Here is an 18,601-nt window from a genome sequence, read left to right as displayed (position 1 = left end):
CACTGAAAGAAAGATTGTACTGAGTTATCTCCCCCTACAGTACAAGTAAAGTTCCAGCTTGGGGAGAGAAAGCGTCATAGGACTGTCTGATAGGTAAGTGATCACCAACTGGGGAGAGTGTTAACACCTTCACTGCTATGACCCCCTATACAGGAGGGGACAGGTAGGTTAACACTTTCACTGTCATAACCACCAGTATGAGGGGATCAGAGGTCAACGCTTTCAACATCATGTCCTCCAATACAGGAAGGATTAACTTTGCCTGCCATGACCACCAATGTGAGGGCAATGGATAACATTTACTGCTATGACCACCAGTACAGGGGAAGATGGGGGGTAATGCTTTCACTGTCATGACCACCAATATGAAGGGATCAGAGATTAACACTTTCAGCACCATGACCTTCAGTACAGGAGGGATTAACTTTCACTGCCATGACCATCAATGCGGGGGCAGGGGTTAACATGTACTACCATGACCAGCTGTACAGGGGAGGACGGGGTGGAGGGGAGCACTTTAACTGTCATGACCACCAATACATGGGTAGACAGAAAAAAAAACACTCCAATGCTCCTATCATTGATATCAACCAACATGACATCTAGTGAACTGGTGCAAATTGTATAAAACAGCTTGTCAGGCTGCATTGCACTACAGAAAAATGACCACACACAGGACACCGACTCACTGAACAAAACTAAACCAGGTAGTGTAAGATGGCTGGAGCTCTGTGTTTCCCATGCTAGGGCTTAATTGTTGATTCATTTGCTTTATTTGAGCTGCTTGAAGCATTGTCTTTATCTTGAGGAGAGCAAGGGATTGTGAATCCATTCACTATCTATGTACCCAGAGTCTTGTGATTACTCAACTGGGGGCAGTCATCTTTGATCCCCTGGATCCCCATCTTATTAGGAGACCAGGAGGCCTGATCTAAGAGAGCCTGTTGCTGGTCGTCATTATTTATGATAACAAAGCGATATTTGATCACCTTAACCGGGGTCAATTTTTTCTGGTGAGTGAGAAATTCACTTGTTGCCTGCACATGGTGAAAGAGCATACTTTTTGGTCTACGGGACTACATCTTCACAGGACTGTCACTGTTATATGTTCACCATTCATCATATTTTGTCCAGGATTTCCATTTGTTTGATGTTATTGATAGTTCATTCTATTTTTTATCTTTGGCATATAACTATTTCAGCCCCTACCTATTCACTTATTCATACATTGTGATAATGATGCAATATTTTGGGGCATTGAGGTGCAAAAATGTGCTGTCATTCTTCAGCCCTCTAGAAGTGTCAGGGGCTGCACTTGAGACCCTCTGTAATTTAAATGTTGCTCCCCCCACTGATTTATATAGTTCTAATAAAATCTTCAGCAGTTTGCAGTGATGAACAGAACCTTTTGCAGTAGGTCTGCAGAGTGTGGATCCCAACAGTCTATGTAAGTGCCAGAGGAAACAACAGAAGGATTCTACCAAAAAACAAGTCACACTAATCTATATAAAAAACAACAGACAAATGTTTTGGTATTTCTTGGTATTCAATAAAACCCAAACATAAGTACTCACTATGCCCTGATAGTAATATATTTATGATGTTTTATTTATCTCTGTTGGGGATCAATAAAGATCACCCCAACTGGGAGACCTGGGCCTGTTGTACAAACAAAAATTCCCCCAAATGGTGAAGTCACATTCATGACAGTGATAAAAAGGCTGCTCACAGCGATATAGCTGGAGCTTTCTGTCTGTCCTCTCCAACCCATTATATGTAAACAGGTGGGTGCCGATTCTTGCTAGCAAAAAATGTTTTAGTTGTCTGTGAAAAGGTTGATGTGCTGGATCTTTTCGATAATCCCTCTACCACCCCCGAACAGTGCAACAACATATATCAGCAAAAGTCCACATATGAGTCCATGTATAGTGCTTTTCAATATATAGTGTTTTCAAACGTTGGAGACTCCTTCACTTTGCTGTTTTTCAATCCAGGAACCTCAAATAAGGATACCTCAAAAAAATATAAACTAAATATAGTGCATTATCTTTAAACAAAGAAACACTCGTGAAAAACCACACGTGAGAAACTACAAGTGATTCCTCCTACACTCCCCCCAGTGACAAATCAACACTCCCAAAACCAAAAAAAAAGTGATGAAGTGCAACACTCCACAACCAGTGTCACCTTCCAAAAGTACTATATGCCATTACCCTCTCATAAAAAAACACACGCATCCAAATAAAATAGTGCCATCTCTCTTGTGATTCAAAATACCATTACCCTCTTCCAATGCAGACCAAGCAAAGATTCCTTCCGGGCAATCCAAAATTTCTCCCTCACCGGAAGCTTCCTATTACTTCCAATTCACCTTCCCCGTTCCTCAAAGGGGCAGATAGTAAAAAGGCTCAGTGGAGTGGCTTAGGACGTAACAGTATTATCTCAAACCGGAAGGAGCGGCACGGCCATCTTGAAGACTGGAGTTCAGTTATATGGACTGTGGGAGAGGATGGACGCTGGCGTAATCTATGTAAGATATGAATAAAATTGTGATACCCTTTTATATACTCCACTGAGCCTTTTTACTTACTTTTTTACTAGGGCTATTGAACTACCTATATTGTCCAATGGGAAAAATATTTTATGTTGTTATATGGCTTTGTCTTCGTCTTACTATAGCTATCTTCAGGGGACTATGGGAACTTCAGTACCAACAAGCATAGTTTTAACCTTCCTTATTGATCACAGGGGATACATAATATAATGACATATTGTAAGGTAATAAAACTGTATACTGAACATTTTGCTACAGTTATTGATATAACATTTGTAGACTTGCTTTAAGTAAAATTTTCTACAGAAAATGTTCACATAAAAAAATTGAAAGTTTTTTGTAAAATGTTCATTGTACAAATGACTTAAAAGCCTTCTCATTTTAATGCAATGACGCCAAAGCAACAGCATGTGAACGAGTAAAGGAAATGTTGGCCTTTTAAATACATTCATTAAAGCTGACATTTAATTTGTCCCAGGTTTTATCTGGTATGATGAAATGCTTTAAAGAAAATGGCATTTTGTAATGATTTTGCTGCAGAAAGAAGATCAGTCTGGTGCCTATGGCTGAATTACCTAAAAGTTAATGATTACAGCGGAATTTCTTAATTTGTAAATTACAGTTCCTGTATGGCCTGGTTTCTATGGCAACACTGATTCTCTCAATGGATTCAGTTAAATCACAACTCAACTTTTCCACACAAAACATGTATCGTGCTTACTGTTAGAGAGGACATTAGAAAAATGTAAAGGAAAACATTTTTTGTGATAAAAATGTCTATATGATGTCTTTATATGAGCTTCTTTTCATTTCTTTAAACACTTTTTTAAACTAATTTTTGTGGCAGTTTTTAACTTTGCAGTTTGCCAAATTTGTTTTAAACATTAAGCAGTTTGTTGAATACTGAAGTTTGCAGATTACCCCAAATTACTAAGGCACACTTTGCAATGCTTTTCCAGAGTGACAAGTACATGAAAACCATTCCTCATTTAAATCCTATGTAACTCTTCACACTGCAGGTGCACTGCCCATTGAAAAGTCCTCCATGGTGCAGTTTTTCAAAAGTACACCAAAAAGACACCTTCCATTATAAGTCAAATAAAATCTATCAATGCATTTTTTCAGGCTGTACAGGACACTGCTTACAATGAAATAAAAAGGAAACCATGCATACATTAGAAGTGAAAAGCAAACACAAAAGAGGATATCCCCTCAAATTAGATACACTACAAAATAAGAGTTGTACTATTAAATACAACAAATAAAATTAAAAATTGTTCACAAAAATATTTACAATATATGGTGTCTAGAAATAAATCCACAAAGAATGAAAAAAGTATAAGTCTCTCAGAAAAGGACACAAAAATAATAATGAAATAAAGATGACAGTGATAAAGTAAAGTCCACAGAGAATAAATCAGAAAATATACATATTCCATGCTCCTTAAAACATTTAAAATAACCAAAATTGTCTTCAGTCACAACCACCAAAAGTAATTGTATTTAAAGTCTAAGTTTAGGTAAAGTATTTTGGTTAAATCAGCACAAGGAACTGTAATTATAATCAGTACAAAGCAGGGGCAGACTGACCATTTGAAAACTCGGGCACTGCGCAAGGGCCTGGGGTCAGTAGGGGACCCCATGAGATGCCCCTGGTACATTTTTCATAGGTTTTTTTGAGTTTGGGAATGGACACAGGGGCCCCATGATCCCCTATTGCCCAGGGGCCCCATGAGTTGTCAGTCCGCCCCTGGTACAAAGTATCCATTTAGCTGCTGGATGCGGATTTAGTTGAAATCTTCTTCCTCCAATCCCCCCTTTTCACCTGCCAGGGGTAGACTGGGCAGGGGGGAAAGGGTGACAATTGCTCTCCGGGCCACGCTTGTGCACTGTAAAAAGGCCGCACCACTGGGATCTTACCCGCCACCCTGTCAAAATTACCCAGGCCTTGCATCAGAAGAGGAGGTTGTAACTTCCTTCTCTTGTCCAGACTTGCTTTGCCTCCCTTCCATTGGCCTGGCAGAGACACCCTGCCCAGACTCCACAGGGGGACCAACCAGGAGGACAATGATGTAAGGGGAGATTGGGGAGGGGCACAATGTATGAGTGAGCGTATGGGGGTGGCAGGCTGCTGGGGCAGTCTCCTCCTGCTCTGTGTGGTGGTTTGGGGGACTGATGGCATTGCTGGGACTTGTAGTTCCCTCTGTGGAGGACTGAGGCATGGCAGTCCACTATGGATTCCTCAGTCCCCCACAAATGGCACTACAAGTCTAAGCATAGTGGGCTGCCATTCCTTAGTCCTCCACAGAGGGCACTACAGGTCCCAGAATAGTGAGCTGCCATTCCTCAGGCCCTACAGAGGACAGTACAAGTCTCAGCATAGTGGGCTGCCATTCTTCAGTGAGGAATGGCAACCCGATATGCTGGAATTTGCAGTACCCTCTGTTGGGGACTGAGGTATGGCAGCCCGCTATGCTGGGACTTTTAGTGTCCTAGACCAGCCTTTTTCAATAAGGGTGCCCAGAAACCCTAGGGTGCCTTTAGGTATCTTCAGAGGTGCCTTGGCAAAATGCCTAAAAATTGCCCAAAAATTGTATACAAGCTAGCAGGTAGATGAAGCCTGCCTTTTAGTTACACAAAGCCACAGGTTTTCATTGTGCTCCATTACAACTTTCTAGCTGCTGACAACATAAAAAACCAATGATGTCATCAGTTGAGAAGAAGGACATTGGGCCCCTGCACAGCATCCTTGCTTTCCCCTTCCCTGCCCCTCTCCATCAGAACTGGGGTCACATTAGCTGTGTGAGAGGAAGAAACCGAGGGAGAAGATAAAAAATGGAATACTAGTCAGTACCAGTGTGCAATGGTGTGTTTGCTTTGGAAGAATAAATCAGCTCTGACTTTGGGTGTCCCACATATGCAGATGTTGCTGTGTTCTGTAAAACTACTAGTCTAATTTTTTACATTTTGTAGTGGGTGCCTTAAGATTGTGCATATTTTTTAAAGGGTGCCTCAAGATTGTGCAGAATTTTAAAGGGTACCTTGACTGAAAAAAGGTAAGAAACACTGCCCTAGACTATGGGGGACTGAGGAATGGCAGTGTAAGGGGGAAATGTGGAAACCCTGATGTAAGGGAGATCTCTTCAGACTCTGATGTAAAGGGGACTCTGGGAACTCTGATGCAAGTGGGAGTTCTAGTGACCAGTCCACATCATTCTCCCTTACATCAGAGTCCCCAGCATTTCCCCTTACATTAGAGTCTGCAGAGCCCCCCCTTACTGTGTAAAGGGGTACTCTGAGAACTCTGATGTAAAAGGGGTTCTGCAAACCTTGATTTAAAGTGGGGGGACTCTAATTTAAAGAGGAATTATGTGGACTCTGATGTAAAAGGGAAATTTGTGGACTCTAGTGTAAGGGGGAATTCCAGAGACTGATGTAGGTAGGGAATGCTGGGGAGAACCTGATTTAAAGGAAAACTCTGTGGACTCTGATGTAAAGGGGAACTCTTATGTAAGGGTGCACTCTGGTGTAAGGGGGAACACTGGGTACTCTGATGTAAGGAAGGACTCTGATGCGAACAGTGGATTCATCCTGACTGCAGCACTTTATATGCTGTTTTGCAGGTTACTTACTCCTGACCCCTGCACTCTACACAATGTACTCTGTATATTACATAGTCCTCACCAAGGTGTTTATTGTCTCAACAGTTGCTGGTTTTAATGACGTTCTTCTTTAAGGTAGGCTCAGTGAGACAAATTTATATCCTTTTTGCGTGCACAAAAACATATGTAATGGAAGCGTTTATTTTTAAAAATGTATCCATTGTCCTGAGGTTTAAGTGTGTCTGTGAAGGTGTCAGATGTGGAACAATAAATAGGAGTATTTTTTTTTTTGTTACAAGGACTGCGGTATTTGTGTACTGTGTTCATAGCGACTAGGCACGGTTTCTGTTTAACGATCCCCCTTTATGCCCCATTAGTGCAAAATCTGGCCATGCATATCATTTATGGAACCTATTTTTTCCCCTTCCCCCCTCTCTCTCATCCCCCCAATCTCTCTCTCACCGCCCCCCCCCCCACTCCCCTCTCTCTATTCAATTTAGTTTGTTTTAATATATAATTTGTTTTAACAAAAATTCTTTGCAGTTTCATTTTATTTATTTCCATAAAAGGCCCCCAAAATCCTCAGCACCAGGCTTGTGATGCTCTTAATCATGCCCTGGGAGGAGGCAGGGAGGAGGTAGGATGGGGGGACCTGAACCATTAGCCTCTGTATTTGCCCCTTGGACCAAAGGTTTCCAGTTTGCCCCTGACCCCTGTATCTATAACTTTCTATTGCCATGGTGGTTAATAGAGTCGAAGGATTTATCACAGGCACTCATCAAGATTGTTGACTATTCCTGACTTGCCCGTCCTTTCAGCCTCTTTTCTCCATTCATAGAAGCTGTAGTATAGGTTCCAAGAATGAAAAACAATCTATGAATATAGGATGGTCAGATAAATGAAAGGTCCACTCCTTCCATTCAGAGATCGTTTTTTTAACTCATGAAAGCTCTGGTACAGCTTCTCTTAATGGAGGAGAGTGGCGGAATTTCAGTGCAGGTGTCTTTTTTGCTCACATACATGCTGTACATACATATGCATTTATTACTTTTGTATGTGATTCATTCCCTAAGCTTTCTCTGCATTTACCCTTTCTGTAAACAAAATCACGTCAGAGTATATAAAGGTCCAAAAATCTATTTAACTTTTGGACAGAGTAAGACGTGGTTAACCCCTAAACCAAATCTAAAACAAGAATGTGGCTATAGGTACACTTTGACATGTTTATGTACACAAATTTCATCCTGTATATGAGGACAAAGCTCTAGGCCACTCTATAGATTTGATTCGATTTACAATCTGAAGGTTTAGTAAATGCTACAAATTACACAAAACAAACTGGATAGGTATTTCTAGTTATGATTGCTTGAAAATCACTTATACACTTTCAGAAAAAGAATGTACACATTTTGGAGGTAGCTATGTGTTTTAGTAAAGAGATACAGAATATAACATTGCTGGGAAACACTGCAAAAGGCTTCTGGTCATTCTAACTAGAACAATCAGACTCTGAAAATATGCTGTATTCACTTAAGGATAGGTTCACTTATTTAAAAAAATATATTAAATGCACATCTTTTTGCAGGTTAAAAAATTGTGCATTTACTATTTTTTTTTATTAGGAGCTTGTAAAGCATTGCACCCGCAATCAGCATCTCGCAGGTGCAATGCAGGGCTTTTGCAGACTGTCAGTGTATGTTGTTTGCTTGTACCTCATATGGGTAGGCAGATACGCAATGACAGAATTATAGAACTACAAGCCGACAGCTAGAAAGGCCCCAATTCTGTCGGTACTTGTAGTTCATTCATTCACAGAACTCTGAATGTATGATGCATAGTTCCAGAGGGTGCAGGACAAAGATCCCCAGCCCACTGTCACAGGAGCTGCAGGCGTGGAAACATGTTACATGTCCCACCCTAAAAACAGTTGGAACATGTAAACTTTTTCCAAAGGTGAACTTATCCTTTAAACCATGCTGAGTAATCTTTTCATAGAATTCGATGCTTGGCATTAGTATGATCAGCTGAAACCTCACAATTCACCCAACCAAAATTCTAATGTTCTGTGATTATTTGTTGACATTTTTTTTATTGTTTGGCGATTTCAGTCACTCTTTGGAAAATTAAATTGACCCTGTCGCTATAATGAAATTTCCCCAAAAGAGTTTTCTGTAAGAGAAGAAAGTAAATGCTTACCTCTTACCTGTGCTGCTGAATGCCTATCTGAAACATGGAAATTGTTCTCTAAAGTAATGCCAGAAAACAACACTTCTGGGAGTGTCAATGTCCCGGTCTATCACTGCATCAGTGGTTCCCTCACTGAATTCCCAGGCCCTACTGTGTCCTGTGGTAATGTAGGTACTGACAAGAAGAATCTGTTTCTAAGCAGACTTCAATGATATTTCTCTGTATCAGAGCAGTGTTCACTGAGCAGTGTGGGCCCATGTAAGTGTGGGCTCTCCCATGTGACAGCACTGGGCCCATCATTTCTTTCATAGAGTACTCCATAGCTCTGTTTGGCCTGTAACTTTCACAGGGCTTCCTTTTTCATTCCCAGCAGCTAAACAGAACAGTGGTGGAAAGAAGTATATGTTTCTGTGGTGATCTGCATTAATATAAACCAGTTGATTTGCCCTTCAAGAATAGAATCACTTCGAGAAATCATCTTGCGAGGAAAAGAGTATCATTCTGGAGACATTTCCAAAAACATAGAAATGACAGTCCATGCTTGTAAATCCTAGTCATATCCTAACCATACCTCATTGGAAAGAAGAATATTATTATTACTAAAATGCAATATTGATGAACCATTTATACTGCTGACTGCAAAAACATAAAACCATGAAACACTTACAGCTCTCCAACTGCATTGCGCATGTCTGTACATCCATAGGGAAATTCTTCAAATCCATTGGACAGGACAACGTTAATGTTAATCTGTAAGAGATTAACAAGAGCATTCAGCTTACGTTTTAATTTCCACAATTAGTTTTGTAAATTGCAAAGTATAATGAAACATGCATCAGGTTTATCTCCTTCTAAATGCAACTTTAATGTGTTTAATGCTACAAAATTATGTTTACCTGTGTATACTATACATTGCATGTTTATCTCTAGGGTGACATGGCAGTGGCTAAATTTACAGAGTGATTGGAGCTACATCTCCCAGATACTCTGTAACAGAAAGTCAGGATCCAAGCATGCATTTTACCAAAAATAGAAGCTTATCATCACTTCCATATGAACTTGGGTGAACCTACTGGATGAGAAGACCTGACTGACAATTTATATTCTAATTCATATTAGAGGTGCTCAGTAGTATTGAGGTCAGTGTTCCGTGCAGGTTCCTTGAGTTCCTTCACATCAAAAGAGTCATGTCTTTGTGTACAAGATTTTGTGCACAGGGGCACATTCATGCTGGAACATACAAGGGTAGAACACAATTGGCTAAAATGTCTGAATTCTGTATAATTATCAGTATCCCTACTGTAAACACCTTGGCTCAATCATTTCTAGGGATGTCCACATACTTTTGACTATATAACAGGTGTCACGATCAGATTTCCACAATATTTTGGCCATATGGTGTAGCTTATCCTAGGATAGAGGAGCCCACCTATGGGTGGAGGAGCTTTCACGTTTGCAGAGAAAGCTGGTGTTGGTGTCTGCAAATGTCTGCAAATGATCAAAACATTGTTGAGCTTGTCAAGTTGAAATGGATGGGCTGCACACAGATGCCATCACCAATGTAAAACAAACTCCATTATTAAGCCGTCGTGCAATGAAATACATTGCACAGAAGATTATTGTGAATCATCTGTTGATTATATTGAAGCTGGTTTTACATCGGTGATGGCATTAGTGTGCAGCTCGTTAATTTCTTTAATTTCTTCTTGACAAGCAGAACAGCTGAGCGGAAATGCACTCCTGAGCCTGCACCTGATGGGATCTAGAGGTACAGGGTAAGAGACAAGTTTGGAGCAGCACAGCTACTATTGATCCTCCTCAAGATATTTTTGGCTTACAATAACCCGATAGCCATAGGGATTCCATTAGAAGGTAAGCTAGGAGCAAATGACAGATAACAAGCTGCTGTGGGTGATTTGAGTGGTCACTTCAGGCAGACTTATCAGATGAATCGTGATATCTAGCTCAGCAAACTGAAAGTGGCTTGTAATTAAGTAAGCATAGACTGTACTGCATATAATATGCCAAGGAATCAGAAGCAAAGAAACACATGCTTAGAGCCCATCTCAAGGAAATTTGAAAATTCTCCCTTGTATTGGGGCTGTGCCCGTGAAGCAAGGGTTGGCTGCTGTTTTGTCTAAGGAAAGTAAAAGCACTTTTATGTACCTGTTACTTCAACCCCCAGAAGACAGCTCTATGGTCTATAGTCTTATGCTCTGGCAGCGGACTGGACCTCAGTGTCATCACATCAAATGAAGGGCTATGGATTTGGTCTTGATGATGTCAGGACCTTAGACTGCTGGAGAACAGAGGAGAAGATGCTGCTGGGACCAGTCTAGTAGCATGAAGGAGCGTATAAGTAAGTAAGTATACATTTTTCTATCTATGCCCTCTAGACTTAAAAGAGCAGTTAACCCTTGCAGTGTGGGTGCAGCCCTACTGTAAGGGGAAATTTTCTAGTTTCCCAAAGATGGCCTTTAAATGAATGACTTGAATACAATTTATTTAGTGAAAGTGATATGGCCTTTTACCAATCAGCAGAAGTCTTTGTGCTACCACACGTGCCACTCTCTATTTGAACAACCACTGTAAACTCTTCTTCAAACGCTAATCTATGTTCTCCTATCCAAAACTTCCAGGTTATTTTGTAAATGAATTTGTATTTTTTGCATGTATGAATATTTTTAGGTTTTTTAAACCTTCAAAATGGTATAACTTTTGCTACGTTACACATGTTGTGCTTGTGAATGGATGATTAACTCAGCTGTGTGCTTGTTTCTTCTCACATTGAGATTGTTCAATGATTAAGGCAAATACGCCGACATGTTTCAGAATGTATTCTAATTTTGCTTCCATAATTTAGATGATTAAGAAAAAAAAAAAATAAAAAAAAATATATATATATAGCTACTTTTTTGCCAAAAGTATTGGGACACCCCTTCAAATAATTGGAGTCAGGTGTTCCAATCACCTCTATGGCCACAAATGTTCTTCTACAAAAATTTGTGAAAGAATGGGTCGCTCTCAGGAGCTCCATGAATTCAAGTGTGGTACCGTGATAGGTTGCCACGTGTGCAATAAGTCCATCTGTGAAATTTCCTTGCTACTAAATATTCCACGGTCAACTGCTAGTGGTAATAAAACAAAGTGGAAGCAACTGGGAACAACAGCAAAAAGTGCTAGGCCACCTAAAATGACAGAACGGGTTCAGCGCATGCTGAAATGCACAATGCGGAGAAGTCGCCAACTGACTGCAGAGTCAATAGCCTCCAAACTTCATGTGGCCTTCAGATTAGCACAACAACAGTGCATAGAGAGCTTCATAGAATGGGTTTCCATGGCCGAGCAGGTTCATCCAAGCCTTACATCACCAAGTGCAATGCAAAGCATCAGATGCAGTGGCGTAAAGCATGCCACCACTGAACTTTAGAGCAGTGGAGATGTGTTCTCTGGAGTGATGAATCACGCTTCTCTGTCTGGCAATTTGATGGACGTGTCTGGATTTGGTGGTTGCCAGGAGAACGGTACTTGCCTGACTGCATTGTGCCAAGTGTAAAGTTCGGTGGAGAGGGGATTATGGTGTGGGGTTGTTTTTCAGAGGTTAGGCTCTGCCCCTTAGTCCCAGTGAAGGGAACTGTTAAGACATCAGCATACGAAAACATTTTGGACAATTTCATGCTCCCAACTTTGTGGGAACAATTTGGGGATGGCACATGACTGTGCACCAGTGCACAAAGCAAGGTCCATAACGGCATGCATGAGCAAGTTTGGAGTGAAGGAACCTGACTGGCTTGCACAGAGTCCTGACCTCAACTTGACAGAACACCTTTGGGATGAATTAGAGCAGAGACTGCAAGCCAGGCCTTCTCGTCTGACATCAGTGCCTGACCTCACAAATGTGCTTCTGGAAGAATAGTCAAACATTCTCATAGACACACTCCTAAACCTTGTGGGCAGCCTTCCCAGAAGACTTGAAGCTGTTATAGCTGCAAAGGGTGGGCCAAGTCAATATTGAACCCTACAGACTATAACTGTGATGCCATTAAAGTTCATGTGCGTGTACAGGCAGACGTCCAAATACATTTGGCAATATAGTGTTTTATAATACTTGTTGGTCTTTTTGGCTGACCATGAGGAGCAGGGTCTGCTGGTCCTTTTGGCTAGGTGGACCTGAAAGTACCTTGCCTCCACCAGGAGTCTTGCAACTCAAGGGGGTAAGAACAGGGTCCTTACTTTTCAGGAGGGGCTAATAGACACACCTTAAGTGCATGTGTTTTTGTGTGTGTTCACATGCACTTTTTTGTTCACTTTTGGTGTTTTGTTTTTGCCCACCTCACTGCAGGCCAAAAAAACACTTTTTTCCCATTCATTAGAACAAATGGAGCATTCTTGCTTTGCAGTTGCAATGTGAAAACCGCATGTATAAAAAAAAAAAAAGCTTCCAATATAAATGTGGTTTGTCTGCAGCTGCTATATAAGTAATCCCCTTAGTACGGGTTAAAAAATAGAAGAGCATGAATAATAGTCAGATCCTATGAATACCACAGGCAATATTGACACACACGGTCTGAATCAGTCTAGAATTTAAATTGAACAGTTTATTGTTGGTAACATTTTATCAAGGAAAATGGGCTTAAAACAGTACGAAGACAAGAATAAACAATTCAAAATCATAATAAATTTCAATCTGATGTTCAATGACTCATCAGCATAGCTTTATTTACAAAGGGAAAGCTTACAAGTAGTCTGTCAAACCATTACATTAGATGGAATGGTACTTCTAGCCTAAGTGACATACAATGTCATTTCACTGAAAAATAGAAGCCAGTTGGGTGCCAATGTGAAATGAACTGGATAATGCACCTGACATTTTACCAAGTTAAAAATTCTGAAAACTTATACAAAACGGTGTTCACAGCTGTATATTGGAATGTAACAATGTGCTGACAGACATCAGACACAAAGATTTCACATTTTAAAGGAAAACAAATGTATCCTTTACTTTACAAAGATGCAACTTTAAACAGTCGTTGATAGTTAATGACTAGAACACATTCCAGGATTTATATGCACAATTTTGAATTAAATATACATTTTTATGTTTAATTAGAAATGTTAACATTTTTAGTGAACCAAGGGAGGTCTGGGTTGACAGGCAGGTGTACATTTGCCCCTCGGTTCATTGCTAATAAGATATGTTGGGCTATGGATGGTGGCCGGAATGTGAGACCGAGTGGACAAGTGGCTCTTGGGCTCCAATCCTGATCTTATCCTTTCAATCCTTCCTTACACCTCACCTGAGCTCACTAACCGGCGCCCCAAGCTCCAGAAAGCCACATGGCACCCCGCGTGCTCCTGGAAAGCTGTGTTCTTCTCGTACACCCATGAGTACCCCCCGCCCTTCTTCATCTCCGGCAGCCATCTTGACCACAAGGCCTCCTGTCAGTCAGGACACAGATGGCTCCAGATCCGGGCAATGAGGCCAGTCCCACCACCGTGGACATTATGGAAATGATCCGTTCCTGTAAGGAGACTCTTACAACAAACAAAAAATTACTTGGCAACTGAAAGCAGTTTGATCTGTCATGACCTAGACTGATTCCAGTCCCATGTAGCAGAGGCATATCGTAGCTAGAGGTTTCCACCACGACAGACTCCCGGGACTTACATGCCTTACAATTACAGGTGAAGGTGCTCCAGCAAAAGGCGAATGACACAGAGAATCACTTCAGACAGAATAACATTTGCATCCTTGGCCTGCTGCAGAGAGTGAAGGGCTCCAAGCCTATGGAATTTGCTGAGGCTTTCCTCACCACCCCACTTGACCTTTCCGCCATGCCGCCAACCTTTGTAGTTGAACGGGTTCCTCTGATGCCACCATTTCCAGGGGCACTGCCAAGATCCTTCTTGCTCCAGCTCCTCATCTATTGTGACCGGGATAGGATCCTGACAGCAGTTACAGCGAAACAAGATCTACGCCATGAAAATGCCAAGATTCTTCTTTTCCCTGATTACACTCTGGAGATCCAGCAGTGCTGCAGATCCTTTACAGAGGTTGGCAAACATTTCTGCGATGAAAGTATCAAGATTAGCCTCCTGTACCCCATTTAGTTGCAGGATGGTTTGTTTCACAGCTCTTTCCATACCGGGCCCAGGCAAGCATCTAATGCAGAGCATTTCCAAGCCGATTCTTGCTCATGAGCATCCTCTCCATTATGGAACCCCTCAACTGGGGCCACAAAGCTTTATTCTCCCAATTCTTTTGACTGCCCCACTTGAACCTGATAACGTTCTCCCGCATTGACTATTATGTTGAGATAGACATCTGAACTTTTGTGTGTTGCACAATGAACTGTTTTTGATACTGGCAGCAGTCACAGACCATTTCCCGCTTCACCCTGTGTTTTTCAGGGGGGTACTGGGCACCGGCAGGGTGAGCATTATGTGCTTGGGAAGTTTGAATGTTTTGTTGTTTGAATGTTTTTTTCTGTGCCGGTTCATGCTAGTCCAGTGCTGTCATCCCTTGGGCCTAGGTGCTCCCCTACTGTCAACTGTACCATCTACCATGGCGCCCAGTCATTGTGAAACTGCCCTCTCCTGGAATGTCAGGGGGCTCAATTTGAAATTTAAGAGAGCTCTGTTATTCCAATATGTTACATCTTATGCCCCACACATCTTATTGTTACAAGAGACGCATTTCGTGGGTAGCATGCTGATGGCTCTTAAGAAACATTGTGTTCAGAGGGCCTTCCACGCCTCACACTCCACATACTGTATGCCAGAGGTGTTTCTATCCTAATTAGTAAGTCACTCTTCTGTGTCACTGAGGCAGGTTTTATGGACCCCCAGGGTAAATATGTCATTTAAGTGCCCACATTACAGAATCAGCACCATGTACTTGCTGGTATATATATCTATATATATACTGTATATAGATATATATATATATATCCCTCCGCCATTCCAAGCTGCTCTGCTTTATAGCATTCTGGAGAGGATCACCCCTTATTGCCCCGCAAAATTGCTGCTCATGGGAGATTTCAATGCCATCCTTTTTCCTGATTTGGACAGACCTAGTCCACCTAAGTTTCATGCTGGAGACTTGTCTAACTGGGCCTTCGTCACCAGCCTATCAGAGGCTTGAACGTTCTCCTGCTTTTCCACCTCCTATAAAACCTCCTAGAGAGGGTGTGGCCAGGCCACGGAACAAGATGGCCGACTAGTCCCTGCACTCCGCTCCTTCACAGCAACACAAAGCAACCCTGAGCGCTGCCCAAACTCCTATTTCCTCCAGACTGAAGGGTTTCTGTCAGGGGACCCACTGGAGCATGTCCCGAAAGTGATCCCGGCTATGGGGATCACACCATCTCTTAGTCTTCTACATGAAACCCCTACAGCATGCAGAGCAAGATGGTGCTGAGCAGGCCACTGCTCCTCGACCTATCACCCCGTCCTGCAGCTGCAGACACTATATCCTCAGACACAGAGGACATTGCGGACTCTCCAAAAGATATCTCCCCTTCTGCAGAGGAGAGAGGAAAGAGATCAGCCACTTCCCCAGCACACGAACCATTAAAAAGCCTCCCCTCATAAAAAGGCAACATGGTGCTGGGCCTTGTAGTCCCACAGGGGGATCACTTTCCTCACAATCATTAGCAGCATTTCCCACCACAGATCATCTAGCCACTGAACACTCTCTTACGGCTATGCTACTTACTCTACAATCTGACTTACAAATGGAACTCAGCTCCTCTATTAACCACCTGCATGAACAAGTTGATTTCCTGGAACAACGCACTGACTACATTGAACAACATTAAACGCAGCCACTAAAGCACATAATGTGATAGTGGACATACAAGATGAACAAGTTACTCTTTTGCATCAGCGTCGCCTAAAAATCGCTGACCTGGAAGACCGATCTAGGCGCAATAACATCAAATTCAGAGGAATCTCTGAAGATATATCTAATGCTGAGGTAGTGCCACAGTTGCACCAACTATTCCAGAAGCTGTTCCCGACACTCACCCTACAAGATATGCTCCTTGATAAAGCGCACAGAATTCACAAGCCTCAGCTCCTACCACCATCTACACCTCGGGACATTTTGGTAATGGTACATTTTTATCATGTAAAGGAGCAGATTGTGAAAGTAGCACGCTCCCAGTGCTCTCTTCCTGACCCCTTCACAAAAATCTCACTGTACAACGATATTTCTGCAATCAGCACCCAAGCACGCAAAGCGTTTCAGCCGGTAACATCTATGCTTATGGAACACAATATTCCCTATAAATGGGGCTACCCCACAAAATTACTCATCACAGCAGGCTCCCCCAATCACTCCATAGCCTAAACCTTCATTCAAGACCACTGATCTGTGGGATTCCCAGACCTCAAATTAACCTCCAGTCCACCTGATGTACACTATTAATGTTTTCACTTTAAGCCTGCAGGCTGTATTTTTTGCACTCACTACTGTGGAGTGGGGGGGGGGGGGGTCATTGACACTACTTTTTTCCACTCCCCATGGTAGTAATGTGCTATGCACACCAATGTTTTTTTATTCTTTGTTGTTTCATATATTGTACCGCATTGCAATCTTCTGATTGATAATCGCACCATTTTTGTATATTCAACAGTTTATTATCATTAACTAAGCCTGTAACTTGCCAGTGCAGTGTTCTTCCAGTGTACCTCATCTCAGTAAATTAAACGCACAGCCTTGCTCTCCTCTCCCCTCCTCTGTGCGATCGTTGGCATCTCCCTGAATATATGGTCCTCAAAATTCTCTCTCTAAATACCAATGGCCTTAACAGTCCTTTTAAATGCTCTCTCCTGTGGAGTCAGGCATTGTTGCAAAAAGGTGACGTACTTTGTGTTCAAGAAACGCCCTTTTTGAAAACCAAAGCCCCAATTATGCACACAAAGCCTATCCACATCGCTTTTTTTCACTCACTCAGATAAAAAAATGAGAGGAGTCATGATTGCAGTCCGATCATCTGTCTCATTTCTCCTTCATCATGTAGAACATGACCCCTCGGGGAGGTTTTTGATTCTCTCAGCTACATTTAACTACTATCCTCTGGTGATAGTTAACATTTAAGCCCCTAACTCAGGCCAGAAGTCTTTTTATACCGCTCTTATGCAAAAACTCCTTTAATTCCCCAAAGACCAAATTATCATTTGTGGTGATTTCAATGAAATCATTGATCCATCCTTAGATACCTCCTGTACTAAACAACATAGATCTACTGGTCTTTCCTCACTATTAACCCATGAAGATCTCTATTATCCCTGGAGATGCCAACACGACACGGAGAAAGATTACTCCTTTTACTCAGCTGCCCAAAAAACCTACTCACACATAGATCTGTTCTTGACCTCCAAACGGCTACTTCAAAATGTTTTATGCTCCGAAATTGGAATTATCTTATGGTCTGATCATGCCCCCGTATCAGTTACTCTCTCACGAACCAATAACACCAAAGGCCACTTTATCTGGCGTATGAACACATTTATCATCAGTCAACTGGAGTATCAAGAACAGATCAAGTCAGAAATTGAGGCATACTATCTTATGGAATGCTCATAAGCCTGTCATAAGGGGCCTCTGTATTAAACTTGGTGCCCAGGAGAAGAGGAAACAGGAAACGACTATTAATACCCATCTAGCCCAAATTCGCTCACTTGAGGCCCAGCACAAACTTACCCCCACTGACTCTCTCATGACTGAACTGCGCTCTGCCTGTACCTGCCTTAGTTCATACCTTCGCACTGGCTTTGACTTTTATGTCCAACACCTTCGCCTCAAGTCTTACGCTCAAGGTAACAAGTCTGGCAAATTTCTGGCACAACAGTACAAGCGTAGAGCTGGTGGATTGCACCGGGAAAAGACAGGCTAATCCCAAAGATATAGCCAATGTATTTGCATCCTTCTATTCAAAATTATATAACCTTAACTCTTCCCCTTCTAGCCCTCAACCCATTACTACAGCAATCAGGACCTTCCTAGAATCTCTACAACTCCCATCCTTGAAGATTAATCAACTACAACAGATCTCTCAACCCTTTACTGAGCTGGAACTTAGATCTGCCATTAAATCTCTACCTCCCCAGGGCTGGATGAGTTTTGTAAGGAATATTACAGAACCTACCCTGACCAACTAATACCTCACTTAAAAGACTCTTTTAATAAATTTTGAGCCACAGGAGACATCCCATCCAAATCTCTAAAAGCCATCATTGTCACCATCCTTAA

General features: G+C 41.9%; 1 protein-coding gene across 5 annotated transcripts in view; it reads right to left on the bottom strand.

Annotated features, from left to right (window-relative positions):
- Positions 1–18,601, bottom strand: part of GLRA2 (glycine receptor alpha 2) — a 266,331-nt gene that overhangs the window by 186,689 nt on the left and 61,041 nt on the right. For all 5 annotated transcript variants that reach the window (XM_089682971.1, XM_089682973.1, XM_089682970.1 and 2 more), the window contains one exon: positions 9,011–9,093. In XM_089682971.1, the coding sequence (XP_089539097.1) occupies positions 9,011–9,093 (83 nt within the window). The remainder of the gene's footprint in view (positions 1–9,010; positions 9,094–18,601) is intronic.

Source organism: Staurois parvus, unplaced genomic scaffold (genome assembly GCF_062004578.1).
Source record: "Staurois parvus isolate SC_StPar_1 unplaced genomic scaffold, SC_StPar_1.0 ptg000299l, whole genome shotgun sequence".
NCBI classification, from domain to species: domain Eukaryota; kingdom Metazoa; phylum Chordata; class Amphibia; order Anura; family Ranidae; genus Staurois; species Staurois parvus.
The sequence above is the reverse complement of the archived record's forward strand: the minus strand, read 5'-3'. Positions and strand labels throughout refer to the sequence as shown.